The sequence below is a fragment of the Ceratotherium simum genome, chromosome 33 (genome assembly GCF_057802395.1).
Source record: "Ceratotherium simum simum isolate JZ-2026a chromosome 33, ASM5780239v1, whole genome shotgun sequence".
Classification (NCBI taxonomy): domain Eukaryota; kingdom Metazoa; phylum Chordata; class Mammalia; order Perissodactyla; family Rhinocerotidae; genus Ceratotherium; species Ceratotherium simum.
Genome location: NC_141932.1, coordinates 9745245 through 9768643, shown reverse-complemented (window position 1 = coordinate 9768643; position 23399 = coordinate 9745245). Strand labels below are relative to the sequence as shown.

The 23399-nt window shown below is 43.5% G+C and overlaps 1 protein-coding gene across 2 annotated transcripts; it reads right to left on the bottom strand.

Annotated features, from left to right (window-relative positions):
- Positions 1 to 14019: 14019 nt before the first annotated feature.
- Positions 14020 to 22738, bottom strand: LOC101390354 (sialic acid-binding Ig-like lectin 14). 2 transcript variants are annotated; one of them, XM_087421219.1, is made up of 7 exons: positions 22615 to 22738; positions 22160 to 22537; positions 21670 to 21948; positions 21381 to 21428; positions 19142 to 19399; positions 18902 to 19037; positions 14020 to 18768 (listed from the first exon to the last, which is right to left on the bottom strand). In XM_087421219.1, the coding sequence occupies exons 1-7, from the start codon at positions 22649 to 22651 to the stop codon at positions 18753 to 18755; spliced, it is 1152 nt and encodes a 383-aa protein (XP_087277345.1). In that variant the 5' UTR covers positions 22652 to 22738; the 3' UTR covers positions 14020 to 18752. The 2 variants fall into 2 exon arrangements, with proteins under 2 accessions (XP_087277345.1, XP_087277346.1); XM_087421220.1 differs by having other exon boundaries at positions 22421 to 22537.
- Between the last annotated feature and the right edge of the window lie 661 nt (positions 22739 to 23399).

Here is a 23399-nt window from a genome sequence, read left to right as displayed (position 1 = left end):
GATGGCGGGGCAAAGCAGGAAGTGAAGAAGGCCAGGATCCATGTGGTCGTGCAGCACAAATTCACAGCAGCTGGTGGTCTAGCAGATCTCAAGCTGGGATTATCAAAAAAACAAGAAGTAACAAGTGCTGGCAAGGATGTGAAAAAAGGGAACTCTTGTGCACTGTTGGTGGGATGTAAACTGGTGCAGTCACTATGGAAGACAGTGTGGAGGTTCCTCAAAAAATTAAAAATAGAACTACAATATGACCCAGCATTCCACTTCTGCGTATTTGTTCTAAGAAAATGAAAACATTAACTCAGTGAGATTTCTGCACCCCCATGTTCATTGCAGCATTATTTACAATAGCCAAGACATGGAAACAATCCAAGTTTCCATTGATGGATGAATGGATAAAGAAAATGTCATATATATATATACACACACAATGAAATATTATTCAGCCATATAAAAGAAGGAAATCCTGTCATTTGCAACACGAATGGAACTTGAGGGCATTATGCTAAATAAGTCAGACAGAGAAAGACAAATGCCATATGATCTCAATTATATGTGGAATCCTCAAAAAAAAGAAAGAAAGAAAAAGGAAACTTATAGATACGGAGAAAAGATCAGTGGTTGCCAGAAGCAGGGAGTGGGGGTGGGCAAACTCACTGAAGGGGGTCAAAATGTACAATATTCCAGTTATAAAATAAATAAATCCTGGGGATGTAACATACAGCATGGTTATTAGGGTTAACAATACCAGTTAATAATACTATTAACTATAATAATATACTTAATAATACTGTACTAAATATTTAAAGTTGCTAGGAGAGTAGAACTTAAAAGTTCTCATGACAAGAAAAAAAATTTGTAGCTGTATGTGGTAATGGATGTTAGCTAGACATGTTGTGGTGATCATTTCACAATATATAGATACATATTGAATCATTATGTTGGACACTGAAGTTTGGTTCAACCATCTTCTCCTTCCTTTCTTTGTGGTTTCCTGTAAGCTAAAGACAACATGTTAGGCTTGTCCTGAGCAGGGCTGTGGTTAATGTCTTATGGAGTCAGAGGCCAGGGTAACAAAATGAACATAATGTTATGTCAATTATACGTCAATTGAAGAAAAATATATACAAAAGAAAATATATAAAAAAGAAAAATTTATAAAATATATATAAAAAACAATCTCAAGCTGAGTACTTAGATTAGAGTGTTCCAAGATGCTTAGGTAATGCTCTCTTTGTGCTCCATTGGCCTTTCAACATCTACATAACAAATTCCTTACATTAAATTCCCTCTGTTGAAACACATAATGTGGCTTCTATTTTCATGATTGGCTCTTGACTGACTAAATCTCAAGAGAAAAAAAATGAGCATGGGGTGATTTTAAATGCCTTCATCGTAAAACTGACAGCCAACTAGAAATAAAGGAAAATTTCCCTAACAAGATAAAGGGTGTCTACAGAAAACATCCCAGCTAACGGAGTAGCATCATGGCTTATCCTAGGAAGGCAGTAAAACTAAGCAAAAGATATAAGAATTGAAAAACAGAAATCTGTTTTTCTTGTATGAATCTTTCCTCATAAGTCATACTTATCATGTATGACTTCAATCATGTATGAAGTCTTTCTTCATAAATGATTGCATATATAGAAAAATCCAAAAGTATATACACATGGATTTGGGGGCTTAATAAGAGAGTTAGCAAGGTTGCTAGAGACAAAATTAAATTACAAAGTCCCAAAAAAATTAGAAAAGTCAATTGCATTTCCAAATCACAGTAATAAACAAAAAATTGTATTTTATAAAAGGTGCCATTGATGATAGCATAAGAAATTATGATATGCCCAGAATATGTCTAACTATTTAGAGATCTGGATAGCAAAGGTATAATGTGCACCTCCTCAATGGAGGGAATTATAAATCTGTATTGAAAGACATTAAAGATGTAAATAAATCTAAAAATTCACTATGTTAATGAGTTTGAAAACAATATTGTGTAAATTTCAATTCTACCAAAATTAATATGTAGAATCAAAGCAATATGTCACCCATCTCCCAGGTGATTTTTGTAGAACTTGATAACTCCATTGTAAAGTTGATATTGAAGTAGAAATTTCCACATATAGCCAAGGCAACGATAAAGAAGAATATGCGAGGAGTGGCTCTGCAGGATATCAAGATACATTACAACATTAGAGAAAATAAGATGGTGTTGCATTGAGAAAGACCAATAGACCAATGGAACAGGATAGAGAACCTACAAGTAGGCCTCAACCACGGGAAACATCACCTATGATAGAGGAAATGACAAAAAAGTGACAAAAAGACTTTTCAGTGACATATGTGGGCAACTAAGGATCTAAATGCAATCACATGAAATTGCACTCCTAGCTCAAACAGGCACAAAACTCAAGTGGAGGTGGACTGAAGACCTACTGTTGTGTGAGAGACAAAACAACAGAGTTGTTAAAAGACAATATAGCAGGATATCTCCATGACCTCCTGAGAGGGAAGGATTCTGGAACAAGACATAAATAGCACTATCTGTAAGGAGAAACATTGAAAACTTGAACTATATTAAAATTAAGAGCTCTTCATAAAAGACACCATAGGGAGTGCTAAATCATTAGCCATCAAATGAGAAAAGATATTTACAACACATATAAGCATTGAAGTACCAGTATCCAGAATAGAAGAATTTCTACCAATACAGAAGAAAAAGGAAATACAGAAAAATGGGCTGAAATGAGCAGATGCCTCATAAGGAGAGCATCCAACTAGCCAGTAAACCAATGAAAAGCAACTTCACCTCATTAGCAATCAGGAAAATGCACATTAAAACAATAATAAGATATTTCAGGTGCTCCGAGTTGGCAAATATTAAAGCATCTGAAAATGCCAAGTGTTAGTGAAACTGTGAGTAATGGTGTGGAAATATCAGCTGGTACAAGCACTTCAGAGGAAAATAGCATCATCTGAGGATGATGACACATCAACTGAGGGTGGGCTTCCACTACGATCCAGCAATTCCACTCCTGGATTTATGTTCTAGAGCAGCGCCATCCAATATGGTAGCCAATCGCCACAGGTGGCAGTCGACCACTGGAAAGGTGGCTACAACGATGTGTGCTGCAAGGGGCTAAACGATGTGCTATAAAAGGGTAAAACACACACGGTTTCAACGACTTAGTACAAGAAAATGAATGCAAACTATTGCATTAATAGTTTTATAATGATTACATTTCAAAATGATAAAATCTGGATAGAATGGGTTAAATCAGATAGATCATTAAAGTTAACTTCATTTGTTTTTAATTTTTTAATGTGGCATTTAGAAAACTCTAAATTACACATATGGCTCACGTTGGGTGCTCGCATTATATTTCTATCAGACGGTGACAGTCTAGAGAAACTGTTTCCCACGTGCACCCGATAGATAGTCAAGAACCCTCATAGGAGCATTGTATATAATAACCCCATTGGAGACACTATAAATGTCTGTCAATGGTCAAAAGTGTTCATTGTGTTGTAGGTGTACAATTGTCAACTAAACACTGCCACACAAAACAATGTCTTTTGAAAGTTTGAGGGAAAGAAGCAAAATCATATGTTAGTACGATTCCATTAATATCAAGTTTAAAAAGGACAAAACCAAAGTGTACTGTTTACTGATATATTCATAATGCTAAAATTGTAAAGGGAAAAAGAAATATTAAGGTCCTTGAGGAGGATTGGTGGGGAGGGACACAAAGCTGGCTTCTGGGGCTTCTTGCCATCTTCTATTTCTTAACCTGGGTAGGGATTCCGTGAGGTCCACTTTATAATTATTCCTCAAACAGAACAAATACGCTTCAGTCATTCTTTTGGATGTTTGTTATATCTCAGAATAAATATGAAAAATAAACACATGATCAAAAAATTGGAAGGGCACCGCTACTGCTGACTTAAAGTGAACTGTAAGTATTAAAATGAAAAATGACTTAGAATTCAGAAATGCTTAATTCTTGAAATTTTGAATTCTTAGATTCAAAAATATTCTACTGGCTTTATTCATCATGGCCCAAAACTGGAATTAACACAAATGTCCATCTACATAAAATGAGATCAATAAATAGTGGTACATTCATACAATGAAATAATACACAGCAATAAAGAGTCAACTACAGACATGCTTAAGAACATGGCTAGATTTTACAGACAACATGTTGAGGAAAAGAAGACAGGTACAAAAGAGTTCCATGCTGCAGGATTCCATATATTGAAATTCTTAGCAAGCAAAAAACTAATTGGTGATGACAAATATCAGAATAATGGTTTCTCTAAGTGTAGAGGATGTGGACTGAGAAGTAGTACAGCCCATATTGCATGGAAAAACCATCTAGAATATGGAATATATTTAAAGCATATGTCTTGAAATGGTGGTAGTTTCACGGCAATATGTGTCTACATATCTATATCTATATCAGTACCTGTATGTCTGTCTATCTATTTGTCTATCACCTATCTATCTATCATCTGTCTATCTATCTATCTATCTATCTATCTATCTATCATCTATCACACTACATTAAATACATACACTTTATAATGCACTACTTCAATAAAATGCAAAAATAATGAATTTGTATAGTTGGTTTAGCTCATGTTAGGATTCAGAATATCTAGGTAAGAGAGGCTAACTGGTATGGACTGTGAAAAGAACGAATAGTAATTGATTTTTTCTCTGACAAGAGTGGAGAGGGTTATGGATAGTCCTCCACCAAACACCCAGCCCTGAATCCTGACGTCTAAGACTCATGTAGAGAATGGAGAACTGTGAGAGAAAAAGGAACTGGTTTAAGGATGGTCCTTAGGAGACTCCAGGGATCAAATATGCCTTGGTTTGGGTTCCCATGGAGACAGAGTGATACATGGATTTTCAGTATACAGAAGAGAGATTTGATGTTCTGAGCCCTGATTGAGGGTGTAAGTGGAGGGGGAACAGGGAAGGGGTCTGGGGAGGGGAGCAGGATGGGGCAGGAAGATGAAGCTAAGAAGGCTTGGGATGGGATGAGAGTGAGGCTGAGAACAGCTAAGAGGACATCCTTCCAGGGCTATTCAATCCACAGGGAAGAGGGGAGCTTAGTCTGGCATCCCAGGTGTGTCTCCAAGTGAAATTTCAGTGACTCAGTTCTAAGATTCAAGGTAGGAAGAAACAAGATTCTAGAAGTTGATTATATGGAGCTTGGCAGGGCTTGCTCACCTGGTGTCCATCAAGTTAAGACAACGGGTGAGGAGGAAGATGGGCCCATCAGGGCTTCCCCTGAGCACCGTGAGTACCAGGAGCAACCTGCATCCCAGAGGTACAGGAACAGGAGGCAGGGCCACATCAGAGGAGGATAAAGTGGAGGTAATATTCCTATCTCTAGACTGCAGCCCCATCCCTTGCCTCCATGCCCTCACAGAACTAACACAATCTTTCCCCAGCCCCTGACTCGCAATCTGCACCAAAAATGTCAGGGACATGTGCAGGGAGCCTGCGGGTGCTGAGATCCAGACTTTCCTGGACTAGGAGAGTCTACAGGAATCCTCTGACCATCAACAATGCCCCTGCCCCTGATCCATGCACTGGCCACTACCCCTCAGAGCTCTTGCCTCCATAGGACCTGGACATCCTACCCTAGGACCTGGAAATCCAGAAGTCTTACTTCCTCAGGACCTGGACATCATGGTTCTCTCCATGTTTACTCCAGCTCCAGAAAGGGAACCTGAAGAGAGGAAGAGAAGGTGACCACTAAGACAAGGAGTGAAGATGACCCCCAAGTAGTCACGGATCTCAGACCCTGAGAGGAGAAGGCAGCAGCTGTCTGAGAGATGGTAATGGGTGGTTCCTCTCCATTTGCTTCCAGGGTCCCTTCCAAACCATGACTATCAGAAGATCCCATCTTCACCCCATCTGTGATTCTATCCCACTCTCTACCTCTAGCCCTCGCTTGGAGAATTGCCCCACCTATCACTCTCACAGTGACTCCATAGGTAAACAGCTGTATGTTATACCAAATCCTCTTAATATGTTTCCCACTGATGCCCATCAGCAATGCCCTGGTGCTCAGAGCACAGTTATTGTTCTAGGGGAAACTGAGGAGGTGACATTGACCTTGGGAATTATATTTTCTACTTCCATCCTGTTCATGTGTGGCCGCTAAAGCAGAGTAACCATGTATGTGGTGACAGTGAGTCTCAGGACTCCAGGATCCAAGGTGTAGGAGAAGGTCAAGTGCTTCTAGTCACTTGTTCCCTGGGGTGAGAGACAGAGATGACTGCAGTGCCAGCTCCACCCACATCCTAGGCTTCATCTCACCGAACACTGGAGGCATCTCTCAAGCTGGACATTCCAGATGTTGCCTGGGGCAGTCTCACTCCCCTAAGCCCCATACTGTGTCCTGTATGATAGAAGTGAGAAGGAGATGAGGCGGCTGAGAGGAGAGGAAGTTGCAACCAGAAGCCGCAAGGTATAGACAGAAGGGCAGACGAGGAAATTTCTCCATAACTGTACCAGGAGAGACCAGCCCCAAGGACAGGCAGGCGGCCAAGCAGGCCCATTTCAGCAGCACAATGCCCATTCTAGTAAAATCAAAATAATCCGAACAAATGAACTGGGGGAAAGAAGCAACCATTTTCACATTAAGAAGAGTTACAGAGTTCTTCTTAGGGAGAGGAGTGTGTTTACATAGAGATTTTTTCAAAGCAACCAATGATAATATTTTTATTGAGGTGATAGTCACATGACATAAAATTACTAATGATCATCTTGGATGTAAACTTTTGGCGGACGAGATGAACATGAAGCTAAAATGACATTGGATGATAAAGGAACATGAACCATAAGGCTCCCCCTTGTGGAGGAGAGAAAAAGCATTGTTGAAAGGTCTAGACTCCATGACAATGGGATGAGGATTTGGGAGATGGCCTCTTGGCCCCAGCAGCATGGTGACAGGAGAGAGACATTCAGGAAAAGACTTTCTATGTTGGGGATAAATGATGAATTTTTGCAACATGAAGCCTAGTATCCAATTTAAACTGCTTCCTGGCCTGGAGGGCCATTCCCTTCTGCTGTCCCCAAACCCTGAGTGAAGAGTGTAACACAAAATACACTTGTATTTAGTGCTGAGGAGATGCAGGAAACACGTCTTTGTTGTCATGTTGGGGGAAAAGACATCAGCTTGCGTATGATGATCCCCCATCACTCCCAGGAACTCTCCCACATATTGCAGTGGGTTGGCAGCTTTGGGTTGTCTGTAATTAGTAAGCGTGGGAGATCCAGTTACTTCCTGTGGATATGAAAATGTGAGAAGGATGCTGGATTTGAAGCCCACCAGCTTGTACCATAAAAAGTGAAATCTGCTACTACTATCCTGGAAAATATCAGCTGGTGTAGTACCATTTTGATAAAATTGAAATGGAGAGAAAGAAGTGGGAAAAAAGTTACTACCCCCTTGAGTATGTGGTATGATTCAAAGAGGCAGGAAATATGTGGAGGTGATTATCAAGGGCTCCAACTAGGAGAGGTGTGGACCATAGGAAAGATGATTGGTTCCAGGGCAGAGAGAAGACTCAGGTGGTTGTGAAGTGTTTTTCTTTGATTTGGCTTCCATTGGATAGGTTATGTCTAGTTTGTATTTCTATTTTGTTTGACTGAAAGTGTTTATAAAATGTTTTCTTTTGGTAAAATATACATAACACAAAAATTACCATTTGGACAGTTTTTAAGAATACAGTTCAATGGCTAATGTACATTCACATGGTGGTGCAACCATCACCACCATCCATCACGAGAACTTTTCATTTTCTGAAACAGAAACTCTGTCCTCATTAAAAATTAACCCCCCTTTTCTCCCTCACCCCAAGCCCTGGCAACCACCATTCTACTTTCTGTCTCTAGGAATCTGATTATTCCATGTTCCTCATATAAATAGAATCATACAATATTTGTCATTATGTGTCTGGCTTATTTCACTTAGCATAAGATCTTCTAGGTTGATCCATATTGCACTATGTGTTAAAATTCTCTCCTTTTTAAGGCTGAATAATATTCCATTGTATTTATAGACCACATTGTGTTTTTCCATTTATCAATCGATGGACATCTGGCTTGCTTCCATCTTTGGTTATTGTAAATAATGCTCCTCTGAACAAGGGTGTACAAATATATGTTTGCCCCTGCTTTCAATACTTTTGGGCATCCACCTAGATGTGGAATTACTGGATCATATGGTAATTCTGTGCTTAATTTTTTGAGAAATCACCATGCTGTTTCCCACAGTGTCTGCACCATTGTACAGTCGCAGCAGCAATGTACAAGGGTTACAATTTCTCTACATCTTTGCCAAAACTTCTCATTTTCTTTTTACGTAACAATTATCCCAGTAGGTGTCAAGTGGTATCTCATTGTGGTTTTGATTTGTATTTCCCTAATAATTACTACGAATTAGTTTCCAACATTTAAATATTGGGAAGTCTCTTAGAATAATAGGAAAGTCTAAATTTTCTTCAGAGATTGGAAGATATGGCATTCTCTCATGACAGTGATCAGCTGGAGATGACCAAGGGCAGCCTCTTTTACTTTGCTACACTCCATACTGTGTGCAGGTGTCTCTGGGGCACTCAGGCCAAAATTCAGGGGCTGTTTATCACAACACTCCCTATCATTTTCTTTACACTAGACCTACTAAACTCACCTACCATACCTGCCTTGCACTTGTAGGAATCTGATATGGGGCTCCTGGAAAGATGAATGCACACACCAAACAAAAGTCCCACAGGCCAAAGGGTGTCTCTTTAATTGAACTGCTCAGCAAGGGTCTGGGTCACCCCAAGCCTGGAAGGAAAGCATGGCCAAGGCCACCCTCTGCTGGAAAAGGTGCCATCAGCTTTTTTATAGTCCAGAGTACATCTCACATGAGACTTTCTCTAAGAGAAACAAGTACCTCCCGGTTTCCCTACCCCAACAATCTGAGAGATGCTGATCCTCAGGGAGCAGTGGTTGGTTTGGTGATCTTAAAGTGGTAAAATTGACTTGGATTCTATTCCGAACGTTTGGCTCTAGAGTCAGTTATAGCCACTAGAGGAGATGATGGAATTCATTGCTCGCACACATGAAAGGCTTGGCCAAGAACTGTTAGTTTCAACAGTCAGTCTCAGAATTCCAGGGGTAGGAGGAGGTATAGAGCATGAAGTCAGGCAGGCCCACTTGCACCCATTGCCTGGAGGGAGTGAGGCAGCCAGCAAGCCCAGCTCAACCTCCACCGGAACCCCTCACCCTCATCCCTTCCCCCATTCCACTTAGCAGTAGGGGCTTATTGTCAAAAGACAATAGGAAAGTTTTAAAAGGGGGCAAATATTTTAAAAAATTACAACCAGTTGCCTTTATGGACTGACAATAATAATGAAGATAACATCACACAAGAAACTATAAGTCAGAAGACAATGGAATTATATCTTTAAAGGGATTAAAAAATACATCACCCAGGGGCCGACCCAGTGGCTTAGTGGTTAAGTGCTTGCACTCCACTTCAGTGGCCTGGGGTTCGCAGGTACGGATCCCGGGAATGCACCGATGCACTGCTCGTCAAGCCATGCTGCCACAGCATGCCATATAAGTGGAGGAAGATGGGCACGGCAGTTAGTCCAGGGCCAATCTTCCTCAGCAAAAAGAGGAGGACTGGCAACAGATGTTAGCTTAGGGCTAATCTTCCTCACAAAAAAAAATACATATATATATATATATACACACACACACACATATATATATAGGCAAGTGACGTCAGCAACACGGCAGAGTGAGCTGTTCCCTGTGTCTCTCTCCCTTCGAGCTACAAGCAAAAGAACATTCATCGATCAGTGGAGAATACCCACACAGCACACCAGGACATCTGAGAGACACAAGCAGCGTATATCTGAAAGTGGATGAACTACCCCACCCTGAGGAGGTAGTGGAGATAGGTGAGCACCCTCTGGACGCCAGGCAGCCCAGAACACGTGTGCGACTGCTTTCCCAGCTGGAGCCATCATAGCACCACTGTGGCCCTGAAGGTGGGAGCGTACCTCAGCGCAACTGTGGAAACAGGTGACGGCAGCCCTGAGCCCCCCGTGTGATCACTTCCATATCTAGTGGGGAAGCCCGCAGGGCCATGCAGCCCACAGAGAGCAGCACAGGCTTGGACCCAGTGGGGAAGCCCTGCTCGCCAAGCACAAAAGCTGGTGCTACCTAGGAGCAGAGGGCAGCTGAGCTGCCGCTCAGGCAAACAACCTCCCGGCTGCGATGAACACCCATAGTACTGCTGCAGCCCCCAAGTGGGGAAGCGTGTCTCAGAGGGACTATGAGAGCAGGCAGCAGTGGCCGGAGCCCCCGTGTGATCACTCGTTCATCTAGTGGGAGAAACCACAACCCCACTGTGGTCCCAGGGAATGGCTTTGGCTCGCTCCCAGATGGGAGGTCTCGCCCACCAAGCACCATGTCTGGTGTGACCCAAGAGCAGAGGGCGGCTGAGATCCCAATACAGGCAAACAAGCTCCCACCTGCCTTGAACACCCGTAGTGCTGCTCTGGCCCCAAGGGGGAAGCGTATCTCAGTGGGACTGTGAGAGCAGGTGGCAGTAGCCCTGAGCTCCCATGTGATCACTCTTTTTTCTGGTGGGAGAACCCACAATGCCACCCAGTCCCAGGGAGTGGCTTTGGCTCAGTCCCGGAGGGGAAGTCCCACCCACCAAGCACAACAGCTGGTGCGACCTAGGAGCAGAAGGTGGCTCAGATCCCAGTCAGGGCAAACAAACTCCCAGCTGCTGTGAACACCCATAGTACCACTGTGGCCCAGAAGCAGGGAGCACGACCCCCAGGGTCAGTGGGAGCAGGTGGCAATGGCCCTGCACCACCCATGTGACTACTTTCCCATTCAGTGGGAGACCCCACAGGGCCACTGTCATCCCAAGGAGTGACCCAGGCTTAGACAGACACAGCCAACAGGGATCATGGCAGCGGGCTTAGATTGCACAGCTCCTGCTCGCGCCAAGTGGCAGCAGGTGGAACCTGCATCCAGAAACTATCACTATGCGCTGGCACAAATCCACTCCATCCAATGGTATAAAGAAATTTATTAATACTCCAGACCGGAAGGAAAAAGACAAACACCCAGGGCCGGCCCGGTGGCTTAGCGGTTAAGTGTGTGCGCTCCACTACTGGCGGCCGGGGTTCGGGTCCCAGGTGGGCACTGACGCACTGCTTCTCCAGCCATGCTGAGGCTGCATCCCACATACAGCAACTAGAAGGATGTGCAACTATGACATCTACTGGGGCTTTGGGGAAGAAAAAAAGAAGGAGGATTGGCAATAGATCTTAGCTCACAGCTGGTCTGCCTCAGCAAAAAGAGGAGGATTAGCATGGATGTTAGCTCAGGGCTGATCGCCCTCACAAAAGAAAAAAAAAAAGACAAACACCCAGAAACCAATCCTGAAGGCATGGAAATATACGATCTAAATGACAAAGAATTCAAGACACCCATGATAAGAAAACTCAATGAGTTACAAGAGAATTCTGAAAGACAGTTCAATGAAATCAGGAGCCAAATTACTGAACAGAGAATTCTTCAGAAAAGAGATAGAAACTATAAAGAAAAACCAAACAGAATTGTTAGAGATGAAAAACACGATGGATGACATAAAGAAAAATCTGGAGTCCTTAGACAACAGGGCTGATAATAGGGAGGATAGAATTAGCAATCTGGAGGATAGGAACACAGAAATGCTTCAAATGGAGGAGGAGAGAGAACTTAGACTAAAAAGAATTGAAGAAATTCTCCAAGAAATATCTGACTCAAATAGGAAATGCAACATAAGGATTATAGGTATTCCAGAGGGAAAAAGGAGCAGAGAGCTTGTTCAAAGAAATAAGAAGTGAGAACTTCCCAAACCTGGAGACGGAGCTGAAATTACGTGTAAAAGAAGTCAGGAGGACTCCTAATTACATCAATGTGAAAGACCTTCTCCAAGGCATATATTAGTAAAGCTGGCAAATGTCAACAATAAAGAAACATTATTAAGGGCAGCAAGGCAGAAGAGAATAACCAATAAAGGAAGCTCTATCAGGCATTCAGCGTATTTTTCAGCAGAAACCTTACAGGCTAGGAGAGAGTGGAATGATATATTCAAAATTTTGAAAGACAAAAACTTTCAGCCAAGAATACTATATCCAGCGAAAATCTCCTTCAGATGTGATAGAGAAATAAAAACTTTCCTAGATAAACAAAAGCTGAGGGAGTTCATTGCCACAAGACCCCCCCCAGAAGATTTGATCAAGGAAGCCCTCATATCTGAAAAAAAAAAAAGAAAGAAAGAACGTGTTTACAAAGAAAATACAATGGAGAAAGGAAAGTCTCTTCATTAAATGGTGCTGGGAGAACTGGACAGCCACTTGCAAAAGAATGAAAGTAGACCATCTGCTTTCACTATACACAAAAATTAACTCAAAATGGATCAGAGACCTGAAGGTGAGACCTGAAACTAGAAAACTCCTGGAAGAAAATGTAGGCAGTACACTATTCGTTATTGGTCATAAACAGATCTTCTCGAATTCCATGTCTACTCGGACAAGGGAAACAAAAGAACAAATAAACAAGTGGGACTTCATCAGACTAAAGAGCATCTGCAAGGCAAATGAAACCAAGATCAAGATGAAAAGACAACCCACCAGCTGGGAGAAAATATTTGCAAACCATATATCTGACAAGGGGTTACTCTCCATAATATATAAAGAACACATACATCTTTTTTTTTTTAATTTTTTGTTTATTGCAGTAACATTGGTTTATGACATTGTAAAAATTTCAGGTGTACATCATTGTACTTCTATTTCTGCATAGATTACATCATGTTCACCACCAAAATACTAATTACAACCCATCACCACACATATGTACCGAATTATCCCTTTCACCCTCCTCCCTCCCCCCTTCCCCTCTGGTAACCACCAATCAAATCTCTGTCCCTATGTGTTTGTTTATTGTTGTTATTATCTACTACTTAATGAAGGAAATCATACGGTATTTGACCTTTTCCCTCTGACTTATTTCACTTTGCATTATACCCTCAATGTCCATCCATGTTGTCACAAATGGCTGGATTTCATCGTTTCTTATGGCTGAGTAGTATTCCATTGTGAAGAACACATACATCTTAACAACAAAAAAAAACAAATAACCTGATCAAAAAATGGGCAAAGGATATGAACAGACATTTTCCCAAGGAAGATATACAGATGGCCAATAGGCATACGAAAAGATGTTCAACATCACTAATCATCAGGGAAATGCAAATCAAAACTACACTAAAATATCAACTTACAGCCGTGAGAATGGCCGTAATCACCAAGGCAAAACATAACAAATGTTGGAGAGGATGTGGAGAAAAGGGAACCCTCATTCACTGCTGGTGGGAATGCAAACTGGTGCAGCCTCTATGGAAAAAAGTATGGAGATACCTCAAAAAATTAAAAATAGAAATACCTTATGATCCAGCTATCCCACTTCAGGGTATTTACCCAAAGAACTTGAAATCAACAATCCAAAGAGGCTTATGCACCCCTACGTTCATTGCAGCATTATTCACTATAGCCAAGAAGTGCAAGCAACCCAAGTGTACATCAACAGATGATTGGATAAAGAAGATGTGGTGTATATATATACAATGGAATACTACTCAGCCACAATAAAAGACAAAATCATCCCATTTGCAACAACATGGATGGACCTGGAGGGTATTATGTTAAGTGAAATAAGCCAGACAGAGAAAGACAAACACTGTATGACCTCTCTCATATGTGGAATATAAACTAACATACAGACAGACAGAAGTTTGGTGGTTATCAGGGGAAAAGAGTTGGGGGCTTGGCACAAGGGTGAAGGGGGGCATTTATACAGTGACTGACAAATAATAATGTACAACTGGAACCTCACAATGTTATGAACTATTATGACATCAATTTTTAAAAAAAGAATTTATAATTACATGCTATTAAAATCACAATAAGTAGACTTCATAATATTATTATGATCATCTGTGGTACTTTATCACTGTATTTTGACTTTTTCATATTACTCTAGTTCTTGTACCATGTATTTAAAACAAAGTTATCTTTTATTTCCCATTTTAATTTTTTGTTCACAAGCTTTTTATTCTCCGTTGCTCACACTTAAAAATTTGATAGCAAATTTATAATTTTCACTGAAAAATAATTGACTTGATTTGTGTGTAATCAATCTGTGTCAATAAAATATATGTATAGAGTAAAATATATATATATATATATATATATATATATATATATATATATCACCCAGAATTCCACACACAAACAAAATATTCTTCAAAAAGTAAATTGAAATAATATTTCAGGATAAAAAGAAATGAACATATGAACTTCAGTCGACTTTCATTATAAAAATACTAATGTAAGTTCTTCAAGTGAAAAGAAAATGATTTTTTTAAAATTGTTAATTATGGCACAAAATTTATCATCTTAACCATTGTTAAATATACAGTTCAGTAGAGTTAAGAATATTCAGAGGATGGCCCGGTGTCGCAGTGGTTAAGTGCGTGCGCTCCGCTTTGGCGGCCCAAGTGTTCACAGTTTCAGATCCCGGGTGCACACCGATGCACCGCTTGTCAAGCCATGCTGTGGCAGCACCTCGTATAAAGTAGAGGAAGATGGGCATGGACGTTAGCCCTGGGCCATTCTTCCTCAGCAAAACGAGGAGGATTGGCACCAGATGTTAGCTCAGGGCTGATCTTCCTCACACACACAAAAAAAGAATATTCACATTGTTGTGCAAAGATCTCTAGAATTTTTTCATCTTGCAAAACTGAAACTCCGTACCTGTGAAAAAATGACTGCCCATTTTTCTCTGCCTCTAGTCCCTGGAAGCACCAATTATATCAGAAATTACAATATCTGTAATAAGACAAAACAAATCAAACAGAAGACAAAGCTTGCCAGAATGGATTTTAAAAAAGAACATTAGCTATTTGACACACATACTTCATACATAAGAACACAGAATGACTGAAAAACAAAGAATGGAAAAGGACTTGATATGTTAATGGTAATCAAAAAACTTATAAGGATATCAGCAAGAAGTATTTCTAAAGAGAAAGTTCACTTCAACAAGAATACACAATAATTCTCAATTTATATGCACCTAATAACATAGTTTCAAAACATACAAAGCACAAGTTGATGGATCTGACTTTCTCAGTAACTAATAGAACAAGCAAAAAAAATAGATAGAGAAATGAAAGATTTGAACACAATAAGGCAATGTGACCTAAGTTACAGATATAAAACACTACACCCACAAACTGCAGAATATACATTGTACTCAAGCAAGCAGAATGCATCATGAAGATAAAGCAGAAATCAAGAAAATTGAAAAGAGAAAAGCAATTTAAAAACAATGAGTGCAAATACTGGCAATTTAAAAATTGCAATCAAGTTGACAGACTTCTAACAAGATTCACAAGATTAAACAAAATGGTGAAAAGATACATATTATTAATATCATGAATGAAAGAAAGGACATCACTACCTAACCCACAGATATTGAAATGATAACAACGGACTAGTACTAGAAACTCTATGCATATAAACTTAACAGCTTAAATAAATGGGCCAATTCCAGGAAAACCACAAACTACAGTTTGACAGTTTCTTATACAGTTAAATATAAACTTCCCATATCGCCCAGTAATCCCACTCCTAGGAATCTATCCAAGGGAAATGAAAACATGTCCACACAACGACTTGCTCATGAATGTTTAGAGAAGCATTATTCATAATCATCAAAAACTGAAATCAATGCAAATGTCCTTCACAGGTGAATGGATAAATAAATATCGTACTTCTGTACAATGGAATACTACTCAGCAGTATAAAGAAATGAACTACGATCAATCTCAAAGGCATTGTGCTGAGTGAAAGAAGCCAGTCCCTAAAACGATACACACCACATAACTTCACTTGTATGACATTCTTGAAAAGATAAAACAATAGATGCAGGACAGATCAGGGGTTGCCAGGGGTTAAGGCTGGTTGGAAGGTGTAACTATCAAGGAACAGCACAAGAGAGTATTTGGGGAAATGAAATTGTTCTATATTCTAACTGTGGTGGTGTTGGTGAAACAAATCCATATATCCATTAAAATTCATTGTACTGTACATCAAAAAATAAATAAATTTTACTAGATGATAAGTTAATAAAAATTAAGCAATGGAAATATTTGATAAGACCATTAAGATACTGGGATATGCAAAGATTTCGTAACTAGGACAGCAAGAGCACTACACATAAGTGAAAAGACTGACAAAAGAGATTTCATTAAAAATTTTAAAACTCTTGCTCATCACTAAAGAGAGTGACAAGTAGGAAAAGAGAGTCACAATTTAAAGGACTCACATCCAGAATAAAGAACTTGAAAAAAATCAATATAAAACGGATAGCCCAATTTTTATTTTTAAATGGGCAAGACACCAGAACAGGCATTTCACAAAGGGAGATATTCAAATGGCTAAGAAATATATGAAAAAGTCTCAACATCATGACTCATTAGGGAAATGCAAATTAAAACGACAGTAAGATAGCACCACAAAGGGATTGCAATGATTAAAAGTGAACGTGCAGACAATAAAAGTGCGGCTAAGGATGTAGAGAGATGAGGACTCTCATACGTGATGGTGGGGATGTAAACTCACTTGACCATTCAGGAGACCCATTTGATAGCATCTTCTACAGCTAAATACATGCCTACCTTACCACAGAGCACCCACATAACCACTAGGAAGAAAGTGCTAGTGCTCCCATTTTCATCCCAAAATTCATATCAAAATTATTTTTGAAAAGCCATAAACTGGAAACAAATTCAATGCCATTGAATTTATTTATCTGGAGAATAGATAAATAACTGGAACTATATACACACATAAAATACAATATTAAAAGGAAAAATGATACCAAAAGCAAAAATGAGTGATTGATAAATGGAACAACATGGATAAATCTGAAAGACATAATACTGGGAGAAAGCAGCCAGACACTAGAGTGTATATAAAGTTTGACTCCACTTCTAGGAAGCACAAACACTAGGGACACGAAAGAGGGAGGTGGTACATTCGGGACTGTGCTGACTTGAAGGGTCACAAGACAAAGCCCAGTGTCCTCAGCCTGCACTCAAGGCTGTATCTGGGTATCTGAGCTGCCTTCTCTCCCACCATCATGTGTGTTGGGTTCTCCTGGTCCTCCCCACAAGCGGCAGACACAGGTGCACCCCTCACCTGCCAGGCTGGCTCAGCTCTTGGCACGTCCCCACCCAAGCTTCCCGCCCACTTCTCATCCTTCCAACCTCAGCTCAGCTCAGCCCCTTTCTCTCTGGTAGCCTGACCTGACCACAGGGGTGGGTGGGAAGAACGTGTATGTGGAGCTTGGTGGTGGAAGTGTGGGTGTGCACATACATACACATTCCTCCAGTTGTTCTCTTTAGATTTGCATGTTTTACTCAATACAAGTTAGGCATCAAGAAAACAATGAATAGACAAAAAGCTGCAGTGGAAACAAGTTCAGCAAAAAAAGAACAGGAGATCCACACATAATTCTGCTCTAGAAACTCCCACGGAGACACTCAATGGTAAGATTGCTTCTTAAGTTGTATTGCTTACTAAAACTTTTATTTATAAATAAACGTTGTCATCTTTTATAATAATAATTACGAGATGGGCGTCTTTAAACCGGGAAAGAAAAGCCGTGCTCCTGACTCTGCTGTGTATGGATGTCTCCATTGATGGGGAAGTTTGGGAGACCAGAAACTCAGGTGTTAACCAGGTAACTTCTGGGTAAAGGAAGGTAAGGCTCCAAGTTCATTCCCTTAGTAGGGCTGGGGAGGGAGAGAGAGGAGGGTGGGAGGGGCGGTGGGCAGGACCAACAAGGAGGGGTTGGTAAGAGATGGGGAGAGGAGCAGGCAGAAACAAGGGGGCAGTCAGTGGGGTGTGTGTGAAATGATCATGTTCTTATTTTCTGTATCTTATGATGTTTTGACATCATAAAAGCTTTCTGTCCAGGGGGAGTTTGCCCCACTCTGAGGAGTAGCCAAATCTTAGAGACCGCAAAGGGCTCTGCCAGGAGACACCTTTCAGATGCAAACCAACCAATCCTGAGTCCATGTCCCCCAGGCACACTCTTGATCTAACTCCCACCCACCAAACCACTATTTCCTCTGCCCTAATTACCAAAGACCAGGTACCAGACAACTAGAGACCACCCCTATTAGCCAAAGCCGCCCAGAATTGTTCAAACCAGCTAATCCTAAACCATGTGCCTGCCCTAACTTCCTTCCTGAGGAAACCCCAATAAAGGCCCTGGGCTAGGCTTCCCCCATGCCTGCTTCTGTCTCCTGACCAAACCTGGTGCTTCCCCTGTGGCATTGCAGGGAGTGATGTGCCACCTCCTCTCCAGAAATGTAAGTAATAAAAATCTTTCAGTGGCATTGAACTGTCCATGTCGTCACTCAGTCACCTCCACAAATTGAAATCCGTGGGTACAAATGAGATAGAGTTTGAGTCGAGTGTTTCCCGGGAGAAGCTGACAGCGATGTCCCCACGTCTGTCCCTCTGGACTCTGTGTCCACACCTCAGTCCCACTTTGAGAAGGAAGGATCCTTAGTGAGGCCTCTCAGCACTGCCCCCTAGGGGCCTCCACACCTGCAGAGCCAACACGGGTCTCAGATCAGATTCGGTCATTTTAACTCTGACTCCAGGTGGCAGAACAACTCAGCCCACTTGGAAGTCAGGGGCCAGTCACTGGACTTCCCTGGAGAGGGACAGGCCTCCTCACCTGGTGTAGTAGATCCAGGTGAGACCATAGGTGAGGAGGAAGCCAACCCCCATGAGGGCCCCTCTGATCAGGGTGAGGACCAGGGGCCAGGAGCACTGCTGCTCCCCAGTCACACAGCTGCATGAAGAGGGGCATCCTGGGGAAGGGGAGAGAGTGAAGTTCTGCCCCCAGACCCCAGCCCCTCCCACAGCCAAACAGCTGACCAGGCTGCCCGCTCCCAGCACCTGTCCTGCAACTCACTCTGCACAGACAGGCTGAAGGAAACATGCTGGGAGCCCAGCAGGTTCTGAGCTCGGCAAGTGAATTCCCCTCCATCTCCAGCCCCGACCTGGAGCAGCTCCAGGACCCCAGGTGCTGAGGGCTGGGAGGGGCTCAGGGTTTTTCCCTCCCGGGACCAGCTCATCCTGGCAGGGGGCTTGCTATCAGCCACGCACACCAGGCGCAGGAACTGGCCCTCCAGGACAGGCAGCGATGTGCTGTTGCTCAGGGTCTTCAGGGCTGGGTGAGAGAAACACAGCAAGGTAGGGGGAGCTGAGGGGTCTGTCTCCCCCTCGCTCTTCCTACAGAGCCAGAAGGAGAAAGGCAGGGCCATGTCACAAGAGCAAGAGGTGGGTTAATCGTGGCTGAAGGGGCAACAACCCTCATGGTCAGCTCAGGGTACCAGAAAAAGGGGGCTGAGCTGAGATGGAAGGATGAGGAGAAATGTGTGTGCAGCTCAGGTGGAGATGCACCCAGAGCTGAGTCAGGCTGGCAGATGATGGGATGCACCTGTGTCTGCTGCTTGCAGGGAGGACCAGGAAACCAAACACACGATAGTGACGTGAGAGAAGCAAGTCAGATGTTTTGGAGTGTTGAGTGCCAGGCTGAGGGCATTTGTCCTGTGCTCATGGGAAAGTCGTAAGGTCTGTGAGTAGGGGAAACACAGAATCAGTGCTGAGTCTAGAAAGATCCTGCCGGGGCCAAGTGAGGCCTGGAAGCGAGGGATGGACAGGAGACAGGGAGGCTGAGGCAATGGTCCAGGGTCGAGGACAAAGACAGGAGCTGGGTCTGGGCCAAGGGCAAGGAGAAGAGGGAAGTAATTTATGAAGTGAAGTCCTGGAGACTCGCTGACTCGTGAGGTGCAGCAGAGAGAAAGGGAGCGTCTAGCGTTATGTCCACACCACTTCTGGGTTAAGTAGGGGTTGGTTGGGGGCAGTTGAGAGGCATCAGCAAGAGGTGGCTAAATGTGTAGATCCGTGGTTGGATATAAAGTTATGGAGGCATCATGGTAGGGTTGGGATCTGAAGGGGAGACATGGAAGGGAATGAATATGCCCAGGAAAGGGGAGAGAGAATGAAACAAGGGACCAGGGTGGAGCCATGGGGAATGGGAGCATTCAAGGCTTCTGGAAAAGATGATCACATCAGAGATGAAAGAGGGTACATATCATAGGAGGTGAGAGCAGACAAACTCAAGAAAAGGGAGCAGAACCCAGAGTTGTCCAAATCACAGAGACAGAAAGAGGAATGCTGGTCGCCAGGGGCTGGGAGGAAGAGAGGGGAATTAGGAGTTAGTGTCTGATGGGTATGGAGTTTCAGTTCTGCAAGAAAAGACTGGTTGCCCAACACTGTGAACGTACTTAACACTGCTGAGCTGTACCGTTAAAAATGGCAACCATGGTAAAATTTATGCTATGTGTTCTTAACTACAATTAAAAATAATCTTAAAAACTAATGAAAAGATGAAGGGGATCAAAAGGAACAAACTTGCGGTTATAAAATAAATAAGTCCTGGGGAGGTAACATATCACATGGCGACTATAGTTAACAATACTGTGTTGCATATTTGAAAGTTGCTAAGAGAATAAATCTTAGAAGTTCTCATCACAAGAAAATAAAATGCTAGGGGCTGACGCAGTGACATAGTGGTTAAGTTCGCGCTCTCCGCTTCAGCAGCCCGGGGTTCGCAGGTTCTGATCCTGGGCAGCCCTACGCACCACTCATCAAGCCATGCTGTGGCGGCATCCCACATACAAAAATGGAGGAAGATTGGCACAGATGTTAGCTCAGGGACAATCTTCCTCAAGCAAAAAGAGGACGATTGGCAACAGATGTTAGCTCTGGGCCAATCTTCCTCACCAAAAAAGAAAAAAAATTCTGTAGCTACATATGGTGATAGCTGTTAACTAGACTTATTGTGGTGATCATTTCACAATATACACAAATATCAAATCATTATGTTGTACAGCTCAAACTAATATAATGCTATATGTCAATCATATCTCAAAATAATAATAAATAAATAAAAGCTAGAGGAAAGAACATGGATGAGCCAACAACGATACAGGTCCCATCGACATGAGATGGCAGTGAGGGTGGGTGACAGGCAGACCCAGACCCAGGGGGCTGAGTAGTGAGGGTCAAGGGTCTCTTCTCCAAGCCGTGAGCTGGCAGAGGCCCCACTCCCATCACAGCCCCAGAGAAGAGAGCATCTTTCCTACCTGTGACATTTCCGGAGAAGACGCGGATCGTGAGGTTCTGTGGAGCATCTGGGAGAGAAAGATATGTCCCTGCTTCAGAGGCGAGGAGTGGGAAGGAAGTGGACCCAGCATCCAAGGAGTGTGGTAGAAACCGGGAAGGTGGGGATTGCTGTCCATCCTGCCCACTCCCCACTTGGACTCCAGATCCACGCACCAGTGTTCACAGGTCAGCTCGCCCTTGCTCTCTTCCCCTTCCCTACACACACACACCCCTCTGCCTTCAGGGACCAGCCATCCCTCCAACACTCACAGGAGACATTGAGCTGGATGTTTCTCTCCGTGGTCACCTGAGCTCCTTGGAGTTTCACCCGACAGATGAGGTTGGTGCCGTGGTCCTGGGGCCTCAGGGTGAGGGTGAGCCACGGGGACTGGAGGGTCCCAGGGTCCAGCGAGTCAAGAGCATCCCCCACCCAGGAGAACGTGAGAGGTCTTCCCCCATCACAGGACCCTGGCAGGCTGCAGGTCAGATTTGTGGGGCGGCCAGACTCCACAGGCTCCAGAAAGTGGATGTCGGGTTTCTCTGTCAGGTCTGAGGAGGAAACAGGGAGATGCCTGGGCCCCAGGGAGGTGGGGACCCTGAGAGGGACCAGAGCCTCAGGGCCTGAGCTGACCTTAGGTCCTGTATCCTTCTGACCATCCCAGCCCAAAGGTCTGGAGCAGAGAATGTTCCAGTGTCCTGTTCCTGTTCTAAGACGAGGGTCCCCATGTCCCAGGGTCCTCTCCTGGGGCCCCTGCCGTACCTGTCACCTGCAAATTCAGCTTCTTATCTCTGTAATTATAGTTCACATAATATCCTCTCTCCACTCGGAAGAAGTAGACACCTGTGTCACTCCTCCTGGCGTCCTTGATGCTCAGGGAGCAGTTGTTGGTCCTGAGGTCCCCGAGGAGGAGGAACCGGCCCTGAGTCTCTGTATTCCCTTGTTGCTCTGGGTTATTTGTGGCCACAAGGCTATGGAGGCGCCTGTTGTCCCCATCCCGGAACCAGTATATGTAGAGTTTACCATAGCTGGAACCCGAGGGGTAGGAGAAGGAGCAGGGCACGAGGACACACAGGCCCTCCTGCATTGTCACCAATTCCTGCACATGGAGCTGGTACCCTGGATACTCCTGTAGGGACCCTGGGGGGACACAGAGGCTCAGCTGCAGCTCCAGCCCCTCCCCCACCAGTCCCGTCCCTCATCCCTCAGCCACTCACCCCCCCACAGCAGGGGCAGCAGCAGCAGGGGCACCATGTCTGCCTCGAGGCGCCAGGGCAGAGCCCAGGTCCAGCTCCCTCTGTCAGGCAAGGAAATGCCCCGAACGTGGGGTGGGGCCGAGGAAGCCCCAAAGGAAGCCAGTGGGTAAGGGAGAGCTGCAGCCTCCACGGAAGGGGAACTTGGACACCACAGGGCGTGGAGGGAGGTAGGGGCTCAGAAACCATCCTGTCCCACCCTCTCCCTTCACCCGACGCTGCAGGTGAATATCCCGAGGTCCCCAGAGATTAAGAGTCTCGTCCACACAGGAATCTGGAAATGATCACCTTCCAAATGCTGGTCTAAGTCAAGAGTGAAGTCGCCGAGGGGCCAGAGCAGTTAGAAAACAGGAAGGAGGGCTAGTCGGGTGATTCGATGGGACCCCCGCCCCCTCCAGCTGAAAACCATGGAATATTCTGGAAAAGAATAACTTTAAATTTTCTTAAAACCATTCAAGAAAGAAAAGAATTTGCAGACCCAAATCCAGTGGATGGTGAAACTCAAGGAGGAAAGCTGAAGGTTAAACCCCTTTGCTCTGAGGGGTTTTGCTAACCTGGCACATTCATCAATCTGAGCATATTGGGGGACAGCAATGGAGCAAAGGCCGGCACAAAACAGGATGTCCCCATTCAGCAGGGACCCCAAAAGTCTAGACCTCAGCACAGAAGCTCAAACTTCAGGGCCCCTCATGGGCACCGTCCCTTTTTCAAAGCCCTGGTGAGGACTTAGGCCATGTGTGGAAATAACC

Coding starts and splice junctions, on each gene's coding strand:
- LOC101390354 (XM_087421219.1), bottom strand. CDS start 22,651: ATGGTGCCCCTGCTGCTGCTGCCCCTGCTGTGGGGGG. Junction 22,538..22,614: donor GCTGCCCCTGCTGTGGGGGG/GTGAGTGGCTGA, acceptor GTGTCCCCCCAG/GGTCCCTACAGGAGTATCCA. Junction 21,949..22,159: donor GCTGAATTTGCAGGTGACAG/GTACGGCAGGGG, acceptor TTTCCTCCTCAG/ACCTGACAGAGAAACCCGAC.